Source organism: Aphelocoma coerulescens, chromosome 8 (assembly GCF_041296385.1).
Source record: "Aphelocoma coerulescens isolate FSJ_1873_10779 chromosome 8, UR_Acoe_1.0, whole genome shotgun sequence".
Classification (NCBI taxonomy): domain Eukaryota; kingdom Metazoa; phylum Chordata; class Aves; order Passeriformes; family Corvidae; genus Aphelocoma; species Aphelocoma coerulescens.
The window spans coordinates 29,049,646-29,072,684 of NC_091022.1; the positions used below are offsets into that span (position 1 = coordinate 29,049,646).

The 23,039-nt window shown below is 47.5% G+C and overlaps 1 protein-coding gene across 10 annotated transcripts; it reads right to left on the reverse strand.

Annotated features, from left to right (window-relative positions):
• FYB2 (FYN binding protein 2) lies at positions 1 to 23,039 on the reverse strand. 10 transcript variants are annotated; one of them, XM_069023502.1, is made up of 20 exons: positions 22,898 to 23,036; positions 18,437 to 19,169; positions 17,308 to 17,502; positions 16,213 to 16,246; positions 13,585 to 13,673; positions 12,809 to 12,837; positions 11,595 to 11,626; positions 10,681 to 10,765; positions 10,226 to 10,379; positions 8,289 to 8,481; positions 8,147 to 8,190; positions 7,782 to 7,851; positions 5,840 to 5,923; positions 4,593 to 4,621; positions 3,787 to 3,847; positions 3,158 to 3,250; positions 1,321 to 1,405; positions 750 to 906; positions 586 to 619; positions 1 to 143 (listed from the first exon to the last, which is right to left on the reverse strand). In XM_069023502.1, exons 1-20 carry the CDS (start codon positions 22,904 to 22,906, stop codon positions 134 to 136), a joined length of 2,220 nt encoding a protein of 739 aa, XP_068879603.1. In that variant the 5' UTR covers positions 22,907 to 23,036; the 3' UTR covers positions 1 to 133. The 10 variants fall into 10 exon arrangements, with proteins under 10 accessions (XP_068879603.1, XP_068879605.1, XP_068879604.1 ...); XM_069023504.1 differs by having other exon boundaries at positions 8,147 to 8,187; positions 8,289 to 8,415; positions 22,898 to 23,034; XM_069023503.1 differs by having other exon boundaries at positions 8,289 to 8,415; positions 22,898 to 23,034.

Genomic DNA, 23,039 nt, shown 5'->3' on the forward strand with positions numbered 1-23,039 from the left:
TGGTGTAAAAAACCCCAGCTTTATTTACATTCCCATCACCACTCCACAGCTGACCAACGTGGGCTGTCATGGATGCAGGAAGCACAAAAGAGACCTTCAGGGATGCTCCAGGGGAGAGCAGCTCTCAGGGCAGTTAGTACTGTCTGTCTCAAAGAAAAAAAAAAGAAATTTTTCCAGCAAGGGCCACCTGGGTAAGAGGAGGCTCATTTGTGTGAATTATGCACGAGCATGCAAGGAAACGCTGCAGCAGGGAATTTCAGGGTGTGTTTTGGCAAGGCAAGGCACACTGAGTGGCCCATGTTTGCAGCAGATGTGAATTAATATGGCATATCTGAAGGCAAGTCAGGAATCTCCAATTTCTACAAGTCATGACTGGACGGGGCTTTTTTTAGCTGCAGTTGGACTGGAAACTTGTACAGCAGCAGAGCAAGACTGGAAATACTTATTTAATATTTAATATTTAATACTGGCTGTTGACATTAACTCCCCCTGCCTTCAGAAGTTTTAAGTAGGTTTCTCCTGCTATCTCCACACGGGAAAGAGAGGAAAATATGCATCATAATAAATAAAAAAATCGGAGTTTACCTGAAGTTCAAGTGCTCCACTAGAACATACCCATCTGAGGCAAGAGCAAAAAGGAAGGGAATTAGTTAAAACCGAGCAAATGCAGCCAGAGTGGCTGAGCACGAAGGACATGCTGTGCTTTGGGAGGTGATTTCCCCCCCCCCAAAGCTGGGCTGCAGACTCACATCTGCCCTGGGAGTTGCGGCAGATCAGGGCGTGGCCCTGCACGGCATCGATCACGTCCAGCTGTTCCCCAGCTGTGAGCGGGAGGTCAGCGCGCCTCTGGCTGGGCACCGAGCGCGCCGCAGTGGCCGTGGCGAGGACACGGATCTCCTTGTGGTACTGCAGGACAGGGAGGAACCAGCAATTGCTCTGTGTTTGTGGGCAACCTCTGTAAGGGCAGTGGGGAGGGAGGAAGGGAAAGATTTCAGGATGGGTTGTGAGGCTTTGGGGAGAAGGAGGGACGAAAAACCCCTGCAACATCTCTGATGAAGATCCCAAATTAGGGGAGAAGGCAGCAGGTCAGGGGACAACTTTCCCAGCATAGCTGAGGACCAAGAAGGTTCCACCAGCTGTCTTTTGAGCAAACCATGGAGCTGCTTTTCTCCTCTGGAAATCCCAGATTAGGGGAGAAGGCAACAGGGCGGTGGGACAACTTTCCCAGAATTACTGAGGACCAACAACATTGCACCATGTGTCTTTTGAACAAGCCACAGAGCTGCTTTCCTCCCCTGACACAGCCGGAAGGACACGCACCATAAATGTCTCTCTAAATAACTTCTCTTCTTTTTCCATCTTCTTGCTCTTTTCTTCATTGCTCTTCTTGAATTTGAAGATATTTCTGCAAGAAGAGATAAACACACACACACACTTCTGAGCTCCATGTAAATAACCCCTGGCACATCTGAAGTTGCAACCCAGAGCTTAATTCCAAGGAACCCTTGGAAGAGGAAAGCAAACTGTTCACATCCCTATTTCTCAAAAAAGAGTGAATAGACAACTCGAATTTCTTAGTGAGGCACAACTTGAGCCATTTTGTATCTCCATTTGGGATAATTTTTGGGGTTTTTAGGTCTGTAAGCAGCGTGGGAACAAATAAACTCTCTATTGAGTGTTTCAAATCAGCCCCGTTTTTATGGAAGTCAACAATTCCCTTTTCCCCCAGCAGTCTGTCTCCTTCTGGTTTTATTTATGTTCAGAAATAAAGGGTCCCCAGATAACTCTCATCCTGAGTCACTTATGGAACTGGGGTTGGACGCAGCTCTCCAGATTTTCTTTGGGTTTTTTAGCACATGGAGGAGAAAGTGCCCCAAGCAGACATTTATATGGCACTGTAAAGTGGAAAACAAGTTCTTATAACCCACTTAAAGGGAATGGGGCATTCCCTGCATATGGGGATGCCACTCTTTCTGGTACATGAAATTACAGCTGTAGCACTCATTTTAAAACCAAGACAGGAAACAAACACCAAGCCAAAAACCCCCACCCATTTGTAATAAATTATTCATCCTTGGCTCATTTTGATGCACTTAAAATTAAAGAGGAGGCGAAACAAGAGCTGAAATTAGGGACTTTTAAGGTGTGAAGGGATTCCTCCTCGGCAGTCTCAGCCTGCAGGACCTGTGATCTCTGGGGAAGGGATGGAATTGTGTGGAGTCCCTGATGTCTGTGAAGTTATACCTGTGACCTTGCACAGCACAACCAGTGGCGTTTGAGCAACCCCATGCAGGAACTCTGTGGTGAGAACCTGAAAAATGGGTCTCTGTTCTGTATTTGTTTGAAGGTATTGGGTCATGAAAAAGGTTGTTGTGATGCACGTTTTTGTGATCTGAAAGGGAAAGGAAATCTCCCACTTCATGGTGAATTTTTGCAGCACCAGTAACAAAAAAAACAAAAAACAAAACAAAAAACCCCCAAACAACAACAACCCCCAAAAAACCAACCAAACAAAAAAAAACCCAAACTAACAAACAAAATTTCCTTTTATGCACAAATGGCACAGCAAGAGTCCAATATAATCAAGACTTTAGCCCAAATAATCAAGACTGTAAAATACAAGGCTCTTGCCAAAATCACAGAATCTTAGAATCATATAATGGTTTCACCCCCTGCCATGGGCAGGGACACCTTCCACTAGCCCAGGTTGCTCCAAGCCCTGCCCAACCTGGCCTTGGACATTTCCAGGGATGGGGCAGCCACAACTTCTCTAGGGCAGGCTGTGCCAGGGCCTCACCTCCCCCTCAGGGAGGAATTCCTTCCTAAAATCTAATCTAAACCTACTAAAATAGCAAAACAGGAGCCAAATATACAGCAAGTAACAGCTTTTTGTCTCAGCTCAGTGGAAAGTCATGACAAGACTTCAGGATAAGACCTCTGGATATCCCCCCCTTGTGCTCAGTTCAGATCCAAGAGTTTGTTTCACCCTTGAGATATTTTCTGCAAAGATTCCTGAAATCTGGCTTCAAAGGAAAAGAACCCTGGACTAGCAGCCAACACAAAATGTCTGTGCAATCAGGGACATCCCACTCCTGAAACCACTCAGGAGACGTGCACGAAGGGAGACAGAACAGGAACACAGAATGGAAATCAAGACCTTTCCACATCATCGATGCTTTTCCTTTTGTCCTTGTACTCTCTCACCATCCGAAGTTTTGGTATCCGGACTTTGTACTTCTCATCCTTCCCTCTGAGAGGAACAGACACACAGGAATTCAGGTTTTTCCCAGCAGATCATGTCCCCTCCCCAGACCCATGTACCTACAGAGCCAGGCTGTTTCTCTGTCTCCCCCACACCCTGCACTGAAATCAAACACTTGCTGTGATTTACACCAGCACGCGCAGCCACCGCAATCATCTGGCAGCAAGACACCAGGACATGCTGTTCCTATTAAAAGTAATTTTTCTGACAAGGAGCCTGCCAGGACAGGGCTGATAATCGGGTCTGGGAGCCTGAGTTTTCCTTCCTTAGGAAAAAGATCTGATTTCTCATGTGTTTCAGGGAGCTGCTCCCTCCTTTTCACGTCTCTGGCACTAAATGGGTAACAGCGAGGAAACATCCTGCCAAATTAAACACACACAGGGAGGGCACCTGGATTGTCTCCAGAGGACTGAATCCCAAGCAGCTCATGACCCTCAGTGGGTTACAGTACCAGGCATAGGTTTGTGCCAAGAGGAAAATCTCCTTGGGCTGAGCACAACCCCAGGACAGGGCACCCTCCTCACCTGGTCTCTCTCTGCCCCACGTCGGCATCATCGTACACGTTGTCCTCCTGGGAGACAGCTGCTGTCAATCAAAATGCAGGAAAGAAAATCATTAGGAGATGTCATTTTGAGCCTGGTACTCCAAATAATGTATTGCAGAGGAAAATTTGGGCTGTGCTCATCACTTGACCCACAGGGGACAAAGAAATGCAAAAGGAGTCTCAGGACTCCCAACAGCCAGCAAAGGCCCAGCACAAGGAATGATGCTTGGGCTGGTTAGTTGGGTGTATGGGCAGTTTTCTGGGTGGGTTTGGCCATCCAGCTCCACAGATGGAGCAGGAGCAGCAGCAAAGCCCCAGCTTTGCACTGCAGCCAGCCCAGGCAGGGCTCCTATCCCAAGGACATGGGCATGCTCACTCCAGCACATCCTCAGGGTTGAGGTTGTATCCACCCCATTTATGTAAAGGATAAACTCGACTCTCCAGCAGGAAGGAATAAAGATCTTACAGAGAGCTGCCAGAGGGCCACGGGCTCACACACCACCTCCAGCCTGGGAGCAGTGGTTCAGCACGGACTGCTTCGCACATTACCTTCCTGAATATATCCAGATCTGCTGGAGGAATGCTCTCCTTTAAAGCAAAACCACCCAAAAATGAGCGAAACCCTCATGCTTGAGTGAAGCACAAATTTCTATCAAGTCTTCAAAGCTACTGCTGCCACATCACATGATTTTTGGAAAGGCAGGATGCACCAAGCCGACTGTACAAAACATTTGCCCTTTCAAACACACACAAATCCCCCAGAGTCAGGTACAGGTTTGTGCTTACCTAAATTTGGTGCTGAAATGGAAACCAATCTGTGGATAGAAAAAAGGCTTTTAGAAACAGATCTGCACATCAGCATTGCCCAAAAAGCCACAAGCCCCAACAGGCTGCCAGTGATGGAGACAGGTCGAGGTGCATGGGCTCCATGGTACCAACAGCATGTGCCAAAATGATATCCCTTGCTAAATAGGCATTTCCATCCTGATAGAAGCAACAGCCATGTGGTCATCAAGCAGAAAATATCTACATTGCATCCAAAGAACAGCCCAAACTCCTGCTGCCCTTCCCAACAGCAAGAGTGCTGCTGGACAGTTGGGAATTGTAGTCAGTAGTAATCCCCTCCTGTAAATCTGCAGTGCCAGGGGTTGGCCAGGAATTCAAATGTGACAATATCTAAGATGATTTCAGGAGTTTTAAGGGTTCTTTGAGACAGGAGAATGGCACAAAACCTGGTGGGTGGCTCCCTATAGTGACATTTCTATCTAAAGGAGCCACTGACACAGCAGAGCATCTCTTGTGAAGAGGTTTGTAAGGAAAACAAACCTCCCTAACATAAAAGAGGAAATGTTTAACCTGGATTTTCCAAAGAAGTAAGAAAAGGCAGCATTTTCCTGGAGTTCAGGCACTGTGCACAGGGTGAGGCACTCACTGGCAGCAGTGGAAGAGGGGTTCTGCAGGCAGCTACTGCACACTTGAGGAAAAGGCAATTTCCCTGGAAACTTATCCAGGGTTTTGAATATTAGCGTATCCAAAAAGGCACTGTAGGAAGTTATACAATATCCTCTACCCTGTTAGACTAAAGACTCACTGGCAAACTTCTTCAGCAGATGCTGTTGCCAGCTTGGCTCTGAATGGGACTTGGAATAAAACCCCTCAACCCTCAAGTGCCACATCAGCAAGGCCGACCCTAATCCTGGCTCACAGGTCAAGGCAGCAGGTATCACATTCCTACATTCCCTTGTGCACCTTGAGTCATGCTGAGGCATCAGAAAGGTACCAGAGGCAGCAGAAAATCTATGGAAACCTGGAAACTGCTGTAGGACCAGCTCCTGTAGATTCTGGAGAAGCTGCACAGATGGACCATTGGCCACACATGCCATAGCAGCTCCTAGTGAGTTGACAGAAGTACTTTTGGCCTAAGTTTCCCCAAAAAAGCTCTATTCCTTACTCCTAGAACCTCCTGCTCTCTAATTATTGCCAGAAAGAGTTCTCAGGCTTGAAGGGGGGTGAGACCATCAACATTTTCTTACCTTAGGTTGTCCTTGAGCCTGAAATTGTTCAGCTTCAACTTTTCTATCTTAAACAGGTTTCCAAATCTCTTCTGTTTTTCTGTTCTGTCCAAAAGAGAAACAGGTTTTAAACTAAAAGAGATACAAGGTGCAGAAGCAGCCCCAGAGATCCTGAGGCAGGGAAAGGAAGGTCAGCAGACCCTGGACCTCAGCTCAGAAGAGGAATTTAAGCCTTAGCAGCATCATATGGATGACAGACTCACTGGGATAAGCACCAGCACAGCAAAAGGTGCTTAATTATTAAGTCAAAGATCAAATCCTTGCTTAGCTTCAAACTTTTCTGTGTTAATTGAATTTGTTCTCCTCTGACCCAACAGCTAGAGTGTGATCCAAGTTTATTTGGAGTGAAAACTCCTGAGGAAAAGGCAGCATTACCCAGAAGTGTTGCAGCAACCATTAAAGGAGACATCAGGGGCACCTTCTGAGCCACCCTCCCTCACACACTTCTGTTGTGTGTGTCCTTGAGGAGCATGGTCCATGGCACACACTTCCCCCTGAAGTTTGAGAAGGGATGCAAATCTACACAGCAATTTTCTAGTAAAGTATCTGCAAGCAACCCAGATCCTCCCCTGGGGGTTGTTACCCCTGCACAAGGACTATTAAAAACCCTTTATGTGTATCAGCACACTTAATCCTGCACGTGGGATCAATAGAAGGATCACAAGAAGGCTGGTTTGGGGATTAAGACCCTGACCTCTGAAACCTGTAAATTTGGTCCCAAATGGTCTTCAAATTCCTCTGCAGCCCCAGCAAGATGCACTGCTCCCCTGTGAATCAGCAGGAGAGTTTAATTTCTGCCACTGCTCTGCCCCCGTGTGCAGAGGGGCAAAGAAGAGGCACGGATGTGCTTCCCAGGGGGTGGGGATGTGCATGATCCATCTGGGAACATGCTTCCCTCGGGGTTGGAGAAGATGGGGCACCCCCACCACACAACTCCCACGGACAAATTGCAGAGAAGTGACACTTCCTTCTTTTAATAACCATCCTGTCACCTCCACGGTTTCAGCTTTCCCCTTTTCCCTCCCTCTCTGACACACACGGGCTCTACATCCACATGGAAGCTGGACTGGGATCCAGATGCAGGCCAGTGCAAGCCCCCCATCCGTAAGGGAAAAGCAGATGTACAGCAACACCTTGTTATCCCTCCCACACTGCTCCTCAGGAGAGAGCCACCAGCTGCACTCCAAGCTATTGTGTGCCACATATGCCTTCCCCAAGGGCTGTCTCTGTTCCTTACAAAGGCAACTTTTTACTGCATGAGGGTAGGGAACCACACAAAACCCAACTAAACTTCAACGTTTCACCTCTTAATCCATTTGGGAAGCTCAGGCAACGTATAAACCCTAGGCTGCAAAACTCATTGGTTTTATAACACACCCCGTGGAAGCAAACATCTTGAGGGGCTATATAAAAAAGAGCAGGTTGCAAGTTAGTTACAGCACATCAGGTTCTTTTCCAGCCTTCTGTGATCTCAAATGTGAGCACTTTGTCCTGTTTTATGGGGACCATTTGTCCCTGAGCATCACTTCTTTTGGCACACACAAAAAAGGTGCCAATTCTCAGCTACAGCCGAGCAACACTTTTAATCAAGAGAAGGCAAGTGAGACTGTCCTGTGTGTTTGATGCAGGGAGAGGTCTGGAAGGGCAGTACTTCCAAAGGATGGAGGGTGTTACAGGAAAAAAAATCCCCCTCACTGCTTCAGGATTTAATTTTGGTAGTGATTTTTTTCTCCCTAAGTGTCAGCCAGAAGGGAAAGAGGGAGGAGGAAGGGAAGAAACCCACCCATGCAACAACTCTGCAGTTGAATCCGGAAGAAAAAAGGCTTCCAGCCAGTGCCTGGCATGTGAGATCAAGGCTGCATGGTCAGAATTTCAAAATACAGGCTAAGAAATTGCAGCTTACCCTGGTTTTGCTGGATTATTACCCCCAATCTCAACATCTTCATATGTTTCCTCGTAGCTGTTTCCTGAAACTTAAAACCGAGGCATGCCATTAAGACAAGCCCCGTTCAGTAGCAATAAGGTGAGGTTTGCTGGACAAACTGCACCCAGACCTTTTACATTTTACTCTCACAGAGGCTTCAGGGCTGCTCAGATGAATTCCATGCTAGACATGTATACTGCTCCCCACTGGTTTTAATGGGAATTCAGAGCAACCCGCCCAGAAGGAGACACTGTAGATGCTGACAGCGAAATGAAACCATTCCCAGCATCTCCCAGGGACCAGCCCAAATTAAAAGCAGCTCCTGTTTGAGCTTCCCCACTTACTGCTGTCTGAAGTGAAGGAACTTGAGGCATCTGAGCCGTGGCTGCTGGAAGACACAAGTGTGACATGGGGGTTTGCTGCAGCAGAGATTTTAAATGACATTTCATAGTCACAGGCACTGCAAGAGCTCAGGCCCACACTCACAGTCTGTCCTGCAACTCCTCAACGTCGTCATAGATGTCCTCTGGTGCCTGCAGAGACTGCCAAGGGTTTTGGTCCAAGGCTATTCCTTCCACCCCTGGCTTTGGAGCACCAGCACCCACGCTGTGCCCTGGAAATGAGAAAGGATCTTTGCTTTTGGAGCTTTTCTGAGGAACTTCCCTCAGAGCAAGGACACCTGTTAAGGGTAACACAACAAATAAGAGCCTGCAGATATATTTTCCATTCCAGGAGTCCAGGAAATTCTCTGCTCTGAGACACTTCAAGAAACAAAAGTGAACAATTTTCAAAGTTTTTAGCTTTAAAAATTTTAAAAGTCATAGAAATATTGTAGGTTTAAAAAAAATTAAAATGTCCATCGGTATTCTCAATTTTGGCAGCTCTGATCCAAACCTTCCTCACCTAAAAACATCCGAGAGGTTATTCTTGGATCTCCAGAGAAGTGACTGGAGGGAAAGCTTGGCATGGTTGGTGGAAATGTTAAGATCCAAATAGTGAACCAAACCTTTGGAATACACCTGTAAATCAACATCTTGGAAAGGACCCAAGGAGGATGAGTATCCCAGAGTTGGACTTCACTGAGGGCTGGAATCAAGCCTGGGAGTTGGGTTAGAAAAAGATTATTACTGGAGAACTCTTAAGTGGCAATGTTAAAACTTTAAAACTGATTAAAGAGAGTTGGAGCAACACAGAAATGCAGCCACACAAATAAAAGCAGATAGTGTTGGTAAATGAACATGGGAAGTGTCCAAGGCCAGGCTGGACAAGGCTTGGAGAAACCTGGAATCGTGGAAGGTGTCCCTGCCCATGGCAAGGGGTGGAATGAGAGGATCTTTTAGGTCCCTCCAAAACCCAAACCATTCTGATTCCTGCAGTAGGTCTTGCTGGACACAGGTGCCACCTCAATATGGTCCAGCTAAAGACCAAAATTTCTGCAAAACATTCAAATTCCACCAAGAAGAAAAGCAGGCAGGGGTGGGACCCAACAATTCTCCAAATCAGCCTCTCTGTTTTAAGCAGGAGGGTCACCAGGAGCACTTTGAAAAAAAAAGTCCCAACAGAAATTACCTCCAGCTGTTCAAGGGCCAAGCAAACCAGCAGGATTTTTTACAGAAACAGACACCAACCAAACCAGAAAATTATTATGAGGTGATTTAAAATATTAATAAAAAAATAATACCTGAGAACCACACCAATAAAAATAACCACGGTCACAGTCAATTTACACTTTCTCCTTCACACTCCTGCTCTGTCCACAGAGCCCTTAACAGAGCTCCTTTTCTCTCTCTCATCTTTGAAATGCTGCCATATCACACCAGTGGCTTGCAGAGCCTTTGCAGAATAGGACCCATGAACATTTATAGCTGAAGCTGCAAAACTGTGCTTACAGAGGGGACGTGATTTGGTTTAATTGAGCAGCTGAGGTGCCTATCAGCAGCTCTGGTCACTGTCTCAGAGTATCCTGGCAGAAGGAGCCCAAAGCCAGCCTGGCACCACAAGGAGATGGAGCAAGGAGCCATCACCCATCTCACGGAGGGACAGAGGGAGACTTCAGGCTCTCATCCTGTTCACGTGTGCTCTGCCCCAAGCCTCAGCCAACCCCTTTCCTGAGACTCCATAAATTATAAGGAGCAGAGGAGATGGATTTCAGCTCTCACGGATAAGGGCAATCTGCTAGAAAAACAAACACCTCGGCCGGAGTTACGCAGATGGTTAACCAACTTAGGAAGCTATTTGCACAGCCAAAATAAATGATTCAGACCAGAATACAAATGCTCATGCAACCTTTTGCCCTGGTTTAACTAAATTGGTTCAAGAGTTGCATCCAAATTTAACGTTTTTTTCCCATATGGAAGAGACATTTGGGCAGCAGATGGGGCTGGGGATGGAGGAAACACTCAGCAGCGCAGCGAGATACTCACGGAGCTCTGCTCTGCCTTTTGCCAGCCCTGGTGGGGTGGGATATGTTGCAGTTTGGGGATTGGTCACATCCTGCTTCCCTTGCAGAACCTTCAGCCCACCTCTGCCATCTCCCTTGGCTTGGCTGGTGGGAGACATGTATTCATTTCCACCTGTCTGGGATCAAGCGTTTGGTTTGGTCAATGCAGTCCTTAGAAATGGCTTCCTAATACATAATTCTATTATACATCTATGTATCCATAAGAATATAGGTTATCTGTGGACTTAAAAGAGTTTCACACCCTTCTCCATCAGCTTCTTAGGCTGAAGCAGTTGAGTGATGAACAGGCAAAAGAGAAGGCAGAAAACCCCCTGGGATTAAGGGCTCAAGCTTCAACTGTTTCCCAAAGAGAGGGAGGACAGAAGGAGAAAAGACATCCCAAAATAATTATTAAAATTAATCTCAAGGATACAATACCTGGAAAATTTTGTTCACTTCCAGTTTCGTTCTTCCATGACTTGGCTCTCCCTCTTTTTCATCCTCTATTATAGCTCTTTCTGGACTGAAATGTTCAGAAATGAGAGAGATCTCAGCAGGCAGACACTTCAGCCACAGAAAAACACACTGCCATATGACAGTGCCCAAGGAGGCAGCTCATTCTCCCTCTGATGAGGGAGATGCCCAAGTGACCACCAGTAAAGTAAGGGCAAATCCAAATCTAAAGGCCAGTGGTCACTCAGGGATAATCCAAATCATTCTTGGAAGAGAGATAAACGAATATGATTGTTTCCTCATAGCAGGAATGGACAAATTAGATCCATTTGTAGTGGCACCTGGATCACACGGTGTGCCTCTCACCACACTGTATCAAGATTTAGGGAAGAAGATACAGCAACAGGGTGCAGGACTTGATACCTTTTTTCCCATCATCACACTTCCCACGAAAATTACCCCATTTTATCACATAACTCTTCAATCCCCATCAAAAAAACCCCAGCCTTCAGACAGTGACCATGAATACACACCACAAGGAGCTTGGAGTGTGACATTTGTAGGGTGAAATTCAGTGTGGACTTTGCCTTGCCTTGGATCTAGAACCAGGTGCCCCAGCTTGAGAGGCTCATAACTCTCCCTGCTTACACTGGAAGAGTTCAGGTTTCAGTAGGAACAGACAGTGTAATTTTTTACAATCTCCCCTCCAGATATGCTTTAGAATGAAAACCATCTTAGCAACCATGAGTGCTGGCATAGAAAAGCACCATCTACGCTGTCTTGGCCATGAAATATATGAAATATATTTCTTTCTATTTATTGAGTGTTGCAATATTCAATTCCTAACCTGAGTCAGTTGTGGGGTGAGAAGAAGTTTGAGAGAGAGGAGAGGAAATTACCTGGATTTGGCAAAGGGGAAAATCTTCTGTTTCTAGAATAAAGAAGAGGAAAGCCTTCAGCCACTGTGTTTTCTCAGCAGTCAAGCTTTCATAGAAGGCCTCAACTGTCAACTAGCATTTAAAGAAATATTTCTTTAGAAAGCCCAGAAGTATTTTGTATTTGGAATAGTCATCAGGCAAGGATATTTTATCTGCTTTGCAGGACAGGGCATACACATATTGACAAACTACATGGGGATAATGAAACAGTGCTAGGGTTGGACCAATGAAGCTACTGGTCAGCAAGGAAGCTATTTCAGACTGGAGAGATCGCAGAGGAGGAGGAAGTTTTTAAAATTTAAATAAAGATTTCCCAGCCTACCATAAAATGAGACTCTGTCCAAGCCAGAGAACCTCTCTGCAAATCACACACAGACAAATGTGTTTGGAAAGCTGTGCTATTTCCCAGGCAGTTTGATGGCTTTGCAAGCCAGGACTTGAAAGTGGAGTTTGACATTTTACAAAGAGTAGTTTCCCCTGTTTCAGCAGGGCCAGAACTGATAGCCAGGACCTGGACATCTCCTGGCACGAGGTGATGTGTGCTCTCAGCCCAGCTGCCCCCTGAGCTCAGCCAAGCAGGGCTTCTCTAGGAACAGCTTCAGCAATTCCTGCCCCGTGCCACGCAGGATCCTGCCTTCCCTGCAGGATATCCCCAGTGCCGAGGGGAACTGCCACCTCTGCAGCCAGGGGGAAGCAAAAAGAGTGATCTGCAGCAGAGATATCCCTGCAACAGCGGATGGAAACCCCTCCAGTTGTGCCCACCAAACTTGTTCTCCCTTATGAGCCAGGACTTCAAGGGTGCTGCCATGCCAAACAGCCTGGCTCAATTTTGCTATTAGATCTTCCTAGAGGGATTACCAGCACCAGCTCACCCTTGCCAGGAATTTCCAGAACATTTAGTTGGATTTTTCCTTCAAAAGTTCACATTCTTGATATTTGTGCTTAACATTTACTTGGTCTACTACCAACATCCAGCTGGTGTTATCACTTCCTTACATTTCTGCAGTGGAAGTCAAGGGAACTGATTCTTCCCACTGGTGTGTTTGGGAATCTCATTAGTCTTTGTGTCCCCTCTGCAATCTCTTATTTATTTTTTGAGAGTCTTCACAGAGAACACACAGAGAAATTCTTGGCAGGAAAGAAATACAGATATTAAAAGTTTGCAAGACACTCACCTTGTGTTTTTGAGGCTCTGCCTTAGGTACTAGGAAAGATATTTATGAACAGATATTAATTTTTAGTCCATGTTAAAGTCACTACATTTTTAGTTGCAAAACTCAAGTTTCAGCTGGGATGCTCAGCATCCAGGCACACATTCACCATGGACATTCCCCATGTCCTGCAGGTCCCTCCCTTTGCTATTTGAGCATTGGTTTACAAGCAGGGAGCTGCAGCACCAAGCCTGACTGGCCAGAGTTTTCAGGGATCTATGAAATCCCAGAGGGCTGTGGCAGCTCCCCCCAAGGGAGTTGCTTGGCTCCCTTCCCAGTGGGAGAGAAAATCAGTGCAACATGGCAGAAATAACCTCCCCAAAAGAGGCAACGCTGGAAAATGTAAAAGCAGAGCAGTGGCACCTTTCATAGAGAAAATCATACTGGGAAAAAATATTGATGGAGGTGGAAAAGTCTTGTGCTCTGTGTCCTTCTGCTCCCAAGAAGATGCTGAGGTTTGCCTCACTATCTTCTTTTTATTCTCTTCTACATGGGTGATGTCTCGTGATATTCCCCACTGCAGTTTTACTATAAGCATCATTTCACCCCCAAAATGGTTTTTTTGTCTGTGCCCCAGAATCCTGACACTGCACAGAAGGATAGGACAGAGAATCACGTTTGTTATCCCAGACCACTGTGCAGCTGCTTTTCTCAACTTGAAGAAGCTGTATTATTTCCTGTTTTAAAGTTTTTTCCCAGCTAGCATGTAATTCACCTCATAGTCCTGACTTTCAAAGTACCTTCAATGACACACAAGGTTGTGGTGTCCCCAGACTGATTCAGGTACATCGGGGTTTCTTTGTAATTATTCCACTCTTCAAGTTGAGCACTGAGAAGATGAAAAAGAGAGAAAAGATTTTCTTTTTCCTGTCCCTTTTAGTAGTATGAAAAAAAAAAAATCATCTTAAGGACAAGGAAATCAAGCACTTTGATAGTGAGGCTACAAATAAAGCAAAGTGAAATCAGGAATTCCTCAGAGGGAGAGGAGACCTGTGGCAGATGCAGGGCTCAGCTGAACCTTCCCCCCACTCCACCCTCCCACTGCTGGTCCTTTGGGAGGCCAGGCTGCATTTAGAGGGCTCAAAGCACATCAGGGTCAGAGTCTCCTGCCCACAGCAATCCCTCAAGGAGGTACAGAACAAAAAAAAAGAAATCCAAGGAAATCGGAGTGCGGCGTTTTTCAGGCCTACTCAGGTACTTTGATAACAATTCCCAGCTGCGCTGTTTGGCACGTGGCTTCTCGTGGAAGGGAACAAAAGGGAAAGCAGAGATAGAAGAGGGGATGTTTAAAGGTCCTGCTCCTGGGCTTATCAAGCCACCCACTCCATGCCAACCCTGTGAGTGGCACATGCCAGCCACAGGAGGAGGGAAAGTGCCACAGCTCCAGCACCACGCAGCCTCGAGTGTTGGGCTCCCCAGGCCAGTTCCCATCTCCTCATTCTCCTTCTTCCTTTCCTCCTCCAGAAATTCCCGTTAGTGTCATCTGGGAGGAGATGCAGGGGGAAAACCCAGCATTCCTGAATTACCCAGGCGAATCCCTGAGTGTTCCCCTCCACCCACAGCAGCAGTTTTGGGCATTTTTGGAATGTACCAGGAAGCAGCAAAGGTGCAAAACACAGCTTGTAACACACATGGGGGGACGGGGTAAGGTGGGGAAAGAGCACCAGGAGGAATTCTAGCGGGAACTTCCTTCTTCTAACTGGAAGTCTGTAAAAAACCCCAGGGAGGGTCTGTTTTTCCTGGAATCACCTCACTGTCACAACTTGGCCTCAATGGAGCAAGGACTAAGGGCAAACGAGCACACAAGGAACAAGAAGCTCAAGGTGCACTTTGACAGCAGTGAAATCAGAGAAAGAAACAACCCTGAAGTCAAGCAGGAGGCTGTGCTGATACCAGAGGCTGTCCCAGCCCCCTGCAGCCCCCCAGCACTGGGGACACTGCCTGGCTGGTCCCACAGAGTGTTTATCCCCAAACAAGCAATCAGAGCTCAAGATTACTCAGCACATGAAACTATGTCAAGGTCTCTAAGAGACCAGACCTCATTCCAGGTGAGGCTTCGAGGAGGGGAATTTCCATCCCCAAACTGCTGTTATTCTGCTTTTATGCCAGAGTTAATTAATTCATTTTCCCCGTTATCACAGGGTTAATATTTAACAAGTGACTTATTGTAAAGACCATATCACAAGGGTTGGAGCAAGACAGCTAATCCTGCTGCATTGCATTGCTAGAACAGCTTCTTGCAGTGCAGAACAGCTTGGAGGAGGTTATTTTTTGACCCGTTCTCTTCTGACAAGTACAGGTTAAAAGTTAACACCAGCCCACACTGTCAGGAGCACCTCATGATGTCAAGAACAACTTGCTGTCGATAGCTGGAGGAGTTGTTTGGGCACAGAAAGTATTTTAAGAATTCCCCTCTCTTTGCTTTGGTTCAGCTGTTCCATTTCCCCTTTACACAAGTAGAACAAAACATGCATATGAGTATTTTCCTCCACTTTTGCTGTTCTTGTTGTACAAAACCCGGGCTGCTGCACAACCACTCATGCCAAGTCAGAGACCAGAAAAAGTCAGGATACCAAAGAATTGTGTCTGCAAGATTTTTGAGCTCTTTCAGACAAACTCGAGTGATTTTGGACCACCACTCAATAAAAACCTCACTTCAGCATGTGGAGACAGCTGAAGGGCTGGGATGGTGAGGGCAGTGACTCCTGTGCCCTGGTTGTGTTGGCTGCACAAACACAGGATCACAGAATCATGCTGGAGTACAAATTCCTTTGCTGCTGGCAAAGAAACCCCCAACACCTGCTGGTTATGCCACAGCTTTGTTTCAACAACAGTTCTCAAAAGCATCTCTTTTCTAAAAACACAAACCTTGAGTACACAGCAAACAGGAAGCAAAAACCACACGGGGGGTGATGACTGTGCAATTAAAGCACTGCCAGTGTTCTCCTTCCCACCAGCTAAACCAGACCTAAAGACACATGGATATGGCTCTCCATGAGGCTTTAAGAGCTCACAGGAGAAAACAGGGATGAAGCTTTCTCCATTAGGAGAGGGCCATCCCAACCAGCTTTGAGCTTCCCATCTAGGTCCACACAGTCACAGAATCCCAGCATGGGTTGGGCTGGAAGGAACCTTAAAGATGATCCAGTTCCAAACCCTCCCTCTCCCACAAGCAGGGACACTTTTCACTTGACCAGGTTGCTCAGGGCCCCATCCAACCTGGCCTTGCACACTTCCACTTCCTTGAACAACCCCCAGAGCCAAGTTGCTGCCTCCAGGAGCGGGATGTTCCCTCGAGGCTGAATGGGAACTGGGATGGAGATGTTCCTGCCACCTGTGAGCCACACCTTGCCTCTCCCCAGGCTCACCTTTCAGGGGTCAGGTAATCCTCTTCTCCAGCAGCTGCACACAAACACACAGAGGGTTAGTGTTGGAAGGCAAGCCCAGGCTCCCACAGAGCACGTGGGAGGTGTGACAGGGACAGCCCTTCCTCGTGGCACACAAAGGCAGGTGTGACACAGGACTGCCAGCAGAAACTGGGGACGTGGCTCTGTCGATATGTCATTATTTCATGTTTCCAGGCAACAACCCCAGGTTTCTAGAGACAGATAACCCAGCAATATTGGGAGGGCATGGAGATGACGGCATATAAATATAACTAGTTCCCTCCTTCAATTAACATATTTAGAAAAGGCAACTAGGCTAGAAGAGTTTCAGTGAAAAACCCTTCTTCCCTCTCGTTCTTATCAAAGCCAGGGCACACCAATAAGCACTGGCAGTGTAAAGCCAAAGAGACTTTAGCAGAGCCCTTCTTAGAAAAGCAGCTCCCTTTGAATTCATCAAAAGTTGTGCCTAAAGATCTGGCTATAATTAAGCCTGTATCTATAAAGAAACACCACTTAGCAGCTTAATAAGTGGTCCAGAATATTCTATTATGCAACATCAATAGAGTTTTATTATGGGAAACTGAACTTTTGCATTTCTTGATGCCGGAACACTTAATGACATTGTCCTCTGTTGTATTTAAAACAGAAGTGGGGGGGATTAGCAGACTATTTTCTAACAATTTTATTGTGCCTTCCCACAGTTGTGTGCTCCAGAGTCAAGGCATTTCCCATTGAAGAGGAGTGATAAAGACCAGCTCAGCTCATAGCCAGCTGCTGCTGCTTTACAGCCAGCTGTAAACTGCTCTCAACACGCTGCAGTTGGGAGGGAAGCGGGTTTCTGAGCATGGGATGGCGTCCAGCCTGGAAAACCAGACCCCTTTTCCAGATTAAGAGCGAAAATCAGCCCCACTGGAACTGCTGGGCTCTTATTAATGTTTGAGGAAGAAGCTATAAACAAGTAACAACATCTTTTTTCTGTGCACTTGAAATCGCAGCCTCACAGATGTCAATAAAGTGCACATTTTAATTCATTTTCTACAGAACAGATCTGGGGAAAAAAGACTGAGTATCTCTTACTTGTTTCATTTCCTCTGTGGACCAAAGGCATGGTGCTTTGGAAAGCACTGAGATCAAACTTTGGGGGTCTTGGAGGCTTCCCAGGGGCAGGACCCAGGGATTCAGCTGAAGGGAGAGGTTTAATTCTTGGCCACTTGCTCCCAGGGCTGTAAGACCATTTTCCTGCTCCAGGCTGGCAGAAGGGAGGCTCCAGTTCTGCTCCAGAGAAGCACAAGGACAGGCAGCAATTAGCCCTGATTTAAGCAAAAATCCATGCAGGATCATTAGTTGTTACACTGACATTTCTAACCAGCTCTGCCTCCTCCCAGTTTCAGCATCCCCATCACACAGGGGGTCTTTCACCACATTACCAGAATGGCAGAACAAATGGAAATGTCCATTTTTACAGATTTGTAGCACGTGAACCATGTTGGGCTCTCAGCTCTCGACAGCTCCCTTCCTCTGGATTATAAAATACCAGCCCAATTTTCTGTGCTGATAACAGTTTAATCCGCCAGGATTTAGGGCCATGGCTGTTTGCAGTGCTCAGCCCAGGCGAGGTGGCTTTCCAGGGTAAACACAGACTTAAGGCTTTCAGGGCCCCATCACCCAGTGTGACGTCAGCAAGGGGACCTTCACAGCCTTTGAGTTTCCTAGCACCAGTTTCTCTAAGAAATATATTCTCAGATCTTAAATATGACCTTTTGCAAAGCTGGGAGGGTGCAGAGTGGGGGGATTCAGGTTTAAGCTATTTTAATTAGAATTAAACTGTCTTTGCAGACCAGTCAAGCCTTTCACATCTGTGTGCAGTCACATTTACCTTGAGATTGCAAACAACCAAAGCACACCAAAACTAAGATAGTCTCCTGTCCTGTCTTCATCCTACTCTCAAAATGTAGACAATTACTTAGAGTGAGTTTTAAAAAGTTGTTGGATATGGGGAATCCTCCCCTTACCCAAGCTGAGCAGCAGTTTGAGACCCATTTCTTATCTCCAGGACCCTCAGAGAAAGAACAGAGCATTCCAATGGGCCAGTTTGGCCTCTTGTATGAGGGTCCCAACTCTTAGGAGCTTTTCTCTCCTGCACTTCCAGAGCACCTATATACTCATATATTTATATATTCAGTGTTAAGAATACACCTTACCATACCTGTCTGGTGCCGAGGTGGCTCTCTTGGTGCACAATAACCCGACTGGCAGAATGCAGATGCCACCACACCCTCAGCACCTGCTCCATCAGTGCTCCTGTGTCCCCCAGGACCCTGAGGAAGAGCTATCCCACTGCCATGCAGAGCATCCTTCCTCTGGGCACACCGGTCCAGCACAGGGGACCTTCCAGAGGATTGCATCCTGTCACTGCCTGATGCAGCAGGAGCTGAGTTTGCTGCCCGCTGGGTTGGGAGCTTTGGACTTGTTTTCTCATTGCGGGATAAAGTCTCTTCCCAGATCTGTAAGACGTGCTGGAAAGAATCTGGGAGCCAAGGGTCCTCTGGAGTTGTTTGGCTTGATCCTTGCTGGTCAGCACCACAGAACAGCAGAGGCTTTTCTGAGCTGCTCTTGGGAGAACTCAGCCCTTTCTCCGAGGGGCTGCCCTTGTGCTCTTTGCTGTGCCCCATCCGCTGCCTGTAACCCAGCCCGGCTTGAGGCCGTGCCAAGGGGTTGTGCTGGGTGGGCACAGAGGGTTGGGAGGTGGGGTGGGCAGGTTTTGATACTTTCAGCTCTCTCTTAGTCAGGGGCAGAGGGCTGGACGGGGTGCTCCCTGCAGAGCCGGGCTTGGGGGCGATCTCCGTGGGAGGTTTCTGGTGGGGCTGCCCCAGCTTGTGGGCCAAGTTGGAGCCATTCTGAAATTTCGCTCGGAGGGCTTTGAAATCAGTCGCTTCTTCCTGGGTGAGGGGAGAGAGCAGAGCACAGAACAGCTGCTTACAGGGGTGGCAAGGGGCAATTTAAACAATCACACTGTTTTCAGAGAGAAAGGGGCTGCACACTCAACCCTGGTCACCAAGGATGTGCCGATCCTGGTGAAAATTTAAAAGCAGTGGAGGAGAATTTGCTCTTTCAAAGGATCCTCCAAAGGCTCACAAATCACTTCTGGTGAAGACAAAAGCGCTGAAAACAGGGGAAATGCAGGAGCAAAGCATGGAAACCAAGCAGAACCAGTGTGGCCAGGCGAAATGCCTCCTTCTCCCCACTGTCACCCAGTGATGGAGAATTTCCCTCAGGAGGATCTGGCAAACACTGAATTCAGTGTTAGAGCTTCCTGGCAGAGGTGCTGCAATGCTGTTGATGCACCTGCTGGCTATGAAAGCTGCACTTTATTTTCAGTACAAAAGCACCAAACAGGGGAGAGGCCAGTGCTGCTCCAGAGATGTCCAGTCCATCTCCACCCTCCTTGAGAAAACTCCACCATGGGAAGAGATGCACTAAATATCCTCCTCAATGGTGCATTCCTAAGGACCCCGGGGACCAAATGCTCTTCCTCCATGGTGCTGGTTCAGCTCAGGGACCCCAGGGCTCTTTGGATGCTTCTCCCCATGCCTTTAATCCCACCCCAGGAAGCAGAGGACACGCAACCCAAACGTAGCACACAGAGACAACAAGAGCACCTCCCAATGCAGGTGATGGATACTGGCTATGACACTCAATTCCCCACACAGTTAGCACACTCCAGGTTCTTGAAGAAAGGGAGCTAATCAGTGACAGTGCAGCTTAAAAGGGCACTTAAAGAACATTTTGTTTCAGTCCCTCACTCCCCTGAGTCCCACCATCCCATGCTGGAGAGAAGGGACCACAATTTTTGCCTGCAGTGCCGTGGCTTAAATTCAGCCCTGAACTGAACTAGGGAGAAAGCATGAAGAAAAATTTATGAGCTACTTAAGTCCTTGAACTGCTCTATAACTTTTTATATGCCATGATTACATTAGGTGCTCTGCTCTGGCAGCTTAGTTCAGTGCAAGGCTTCACGAGAACCTGTCTAATGAGGAAATTGGAAAAAATTATCTAGGACAGAACTTCGTTATTCTGAAAAAAGCCCCAGCCTTAAGTGTTAAGACAGAACAGATGAATAGCATACTGAGGTTTTATTGCATTTAATTGCACGATTTATTAAACACTGACAATTTCTCTTGAATAACCCCTTTCACTGACTTTATTACTTTCACAGGGTAGTACATGATGTAAAGAACCAGCCCTTGGGGGAGAGGTTTGAATTGCTCCAATTATATTTCATATTAGTGGTCAGCAGCCTGATGCCGTGTGAGCTGCCCAGACAGGCTAATCTAGCGGCGAGCCACGGGAATGGGAGCTTCCAGAGGCACACGGAGGATGAATCAGAAAAAAAAAGCCACATGCACCCGATCCCTCCAGCGATGCCAGACAGGAAACAAAGCAGTGAGGTGCCCTAATGCAATTGCAGGGAGCTGCTGCACATGCCGCAGCAGCAGTTGAAGAGTTCAGCGCTGTTTCCCTCCCCTTGCTGATTTTCCTTATTGTAGCAAAGAGTTCCTCATCAGCGCCCTCAGAGACAAAGAAAAGAGAAAGGAAAAAGCACCTGCTCGTCTCAGTGTGCCCCAGGCGAGGCAGACAAGGGGGTTTTTGGCCAGGCCTCTCCCTGGCACGTGGGAGAAATGGGCTTCGACAGTCTCGAGCTGGGCACTAAGGTTAATGACAGAGGGATGGATACAAGCTTCCCTTTCTCTCCCTCAAATGGCTATTCCTCTTGCCTTGAAATGCCAGCTTCAACTGATTTGCCTAATTAAGTGGGAGATTATCTTGCTCGATGCACTCTCAGTGCCCCTCACTAGGATAGCGTTCCCCCAGAGTGCAGCCTGATGGGATGCTCATGGGAAGGAGGGACAAGTCTGGCCCCCAGCCAGCTGCAAGGAACTGCTGGGGTGGATGGGGTTAAATCGCACCCCATGGCCACCTCCTGCACACCCACGCCCAGCTGGGCAATCCATCCCTCCCCAGAAAGCTCCTGCAAATGCTGTTTCCTTGCACACAGCCGAGCTTAGCCAGACCCTCCAATGTGCAATGAGTTCTCCCCGTCTCTGCAGGGATAATTTTCCATCAGAGCTGGGACTGTTTCAAAACCACAAACCCATCCAAGCAGCTCTCCTGTTCAACTCACACACCTTCAGCTGGCTCAGGGAGATGCTCAGCCTAAACAGAGTGCTGGGCAGGTCACAGGCAGGACACACGTGGAGTCCCGGTGTCCCAGGAGCCCAGCGAGGGCTCAGGTCCCCTGAAAATCAGATCAGCTGACACACAGGGAGAATACACTAATAAATTTAAAGGGCTGCCAAAAGCTCACAATGTGTATTACAGCTACATCTGGCCAAATAATTGACTGTGAATAATAAAACACTTGGCAAAAGCCCACGCAAGGATGAGAGGGGAAGAGAGCAAAAAGGAAACAAACTTCCACTGGCCGGAAAGCTGTGAGCATTAAGGAGTCAGGGGACAGAAGCATTACAGAGTCAGGGGGCAGCAAAACTTTCCATATTTTCTCCCTATAAATAAAATGCTCTTCAACATCAAGATCAGTGTAGGAAGCAGAATAAAGCTCAGCTTAAGCCTATGATAAAGGTGCCTTTCAGAAGGAGCATCAGCAGGAGGTTTGTGTTGATACCTTGGACTAAGGAAAAGGAATCTGAATCATAGAATCTCAGAATGGCTTGGATTGCAAGGCACCTTAGAGATCAGCTCATTCCAACCCCTGACCAGGTTGCTCAGAGTCCCATGAACCTGGCCTTGGACACCTCCTGGGATGGGGCAGCCACAGCTTCTCTGGGCAACCAGGGACTCCCCACCCTCTAAGTGAAGAATTTCTCCCTAATATCTGATCTAACCCTGCCCCCTTTCAGTCTGAAGTCTTATCCTGTCCTTCCATGGCTTTGTCAAACGCCTCTTTCCAGCTCCTGTGTAGCCCCTTCAGGTACTGAAATGCTGCAATAAGGTCATCCCAGAGCTTCTCTTTTCCATTAACTAACTAAATTGAACTAATTCTCTTTAGTTTCCTGAAGTCGCTTCTCTAAAATGAATCAACACAAGAAGATAAACCCCATTCAAGATGTGGCAGGCCGGACAGCTGAGAGGAAGCACTGCCTGTTCCCCTCCTGGAATTTTTCTGGCTTACTCCATTCTTTATCTCGATTCCCAAGGGAGCTCTGGTGGGTAAATATTTAACCTGTGCTGCCCTCTGCCCTGGCGTGGGACTGCTGGAGCCAAGCCCAGGCACCCCGGGCAGGCTGACGAGAGTGCACTGCAGATATCATCGACTCATTAACCCGCCGGCTTCTCCCAGAACCAAAATAAATAAATAAACCCCAACTCTCCTTTTTGTTACACTAAGAGGCACAACTGCAGCTCATGTCAGAGTGAGAGGAGAAGAAAGCAGGCACTGGGAGCCCCTGCTTTGGGGCAGCAAAGCAGCATCTGTGTGGTCTCCACACAGAGCAGGAGCGGTGATGAGAGTGTGCACCTCACTCCCAGGATGAACTGCTCCTGGCACTCCACGGAGAGAACAGCCCCAAGCTATGAATCTGCAGCAGAAAACCAAGCAGAAATCCTTCCCCCAGGCCAGGTGCAGAGGAGACAGAGCCCCAGTAGTTACCAGCTCCATCCCTCGCTGCTCCAGGCCGGTTCCAGCAGTTCAGCCCAGCATGTTCCTTGCCCTGTCCCCCACAGCCGCTCTCGCTCCGGTGCCCGTCCTGCAGCCACGCCAGGCGAGGCGGAGCGAGCCCTGAACACACCTG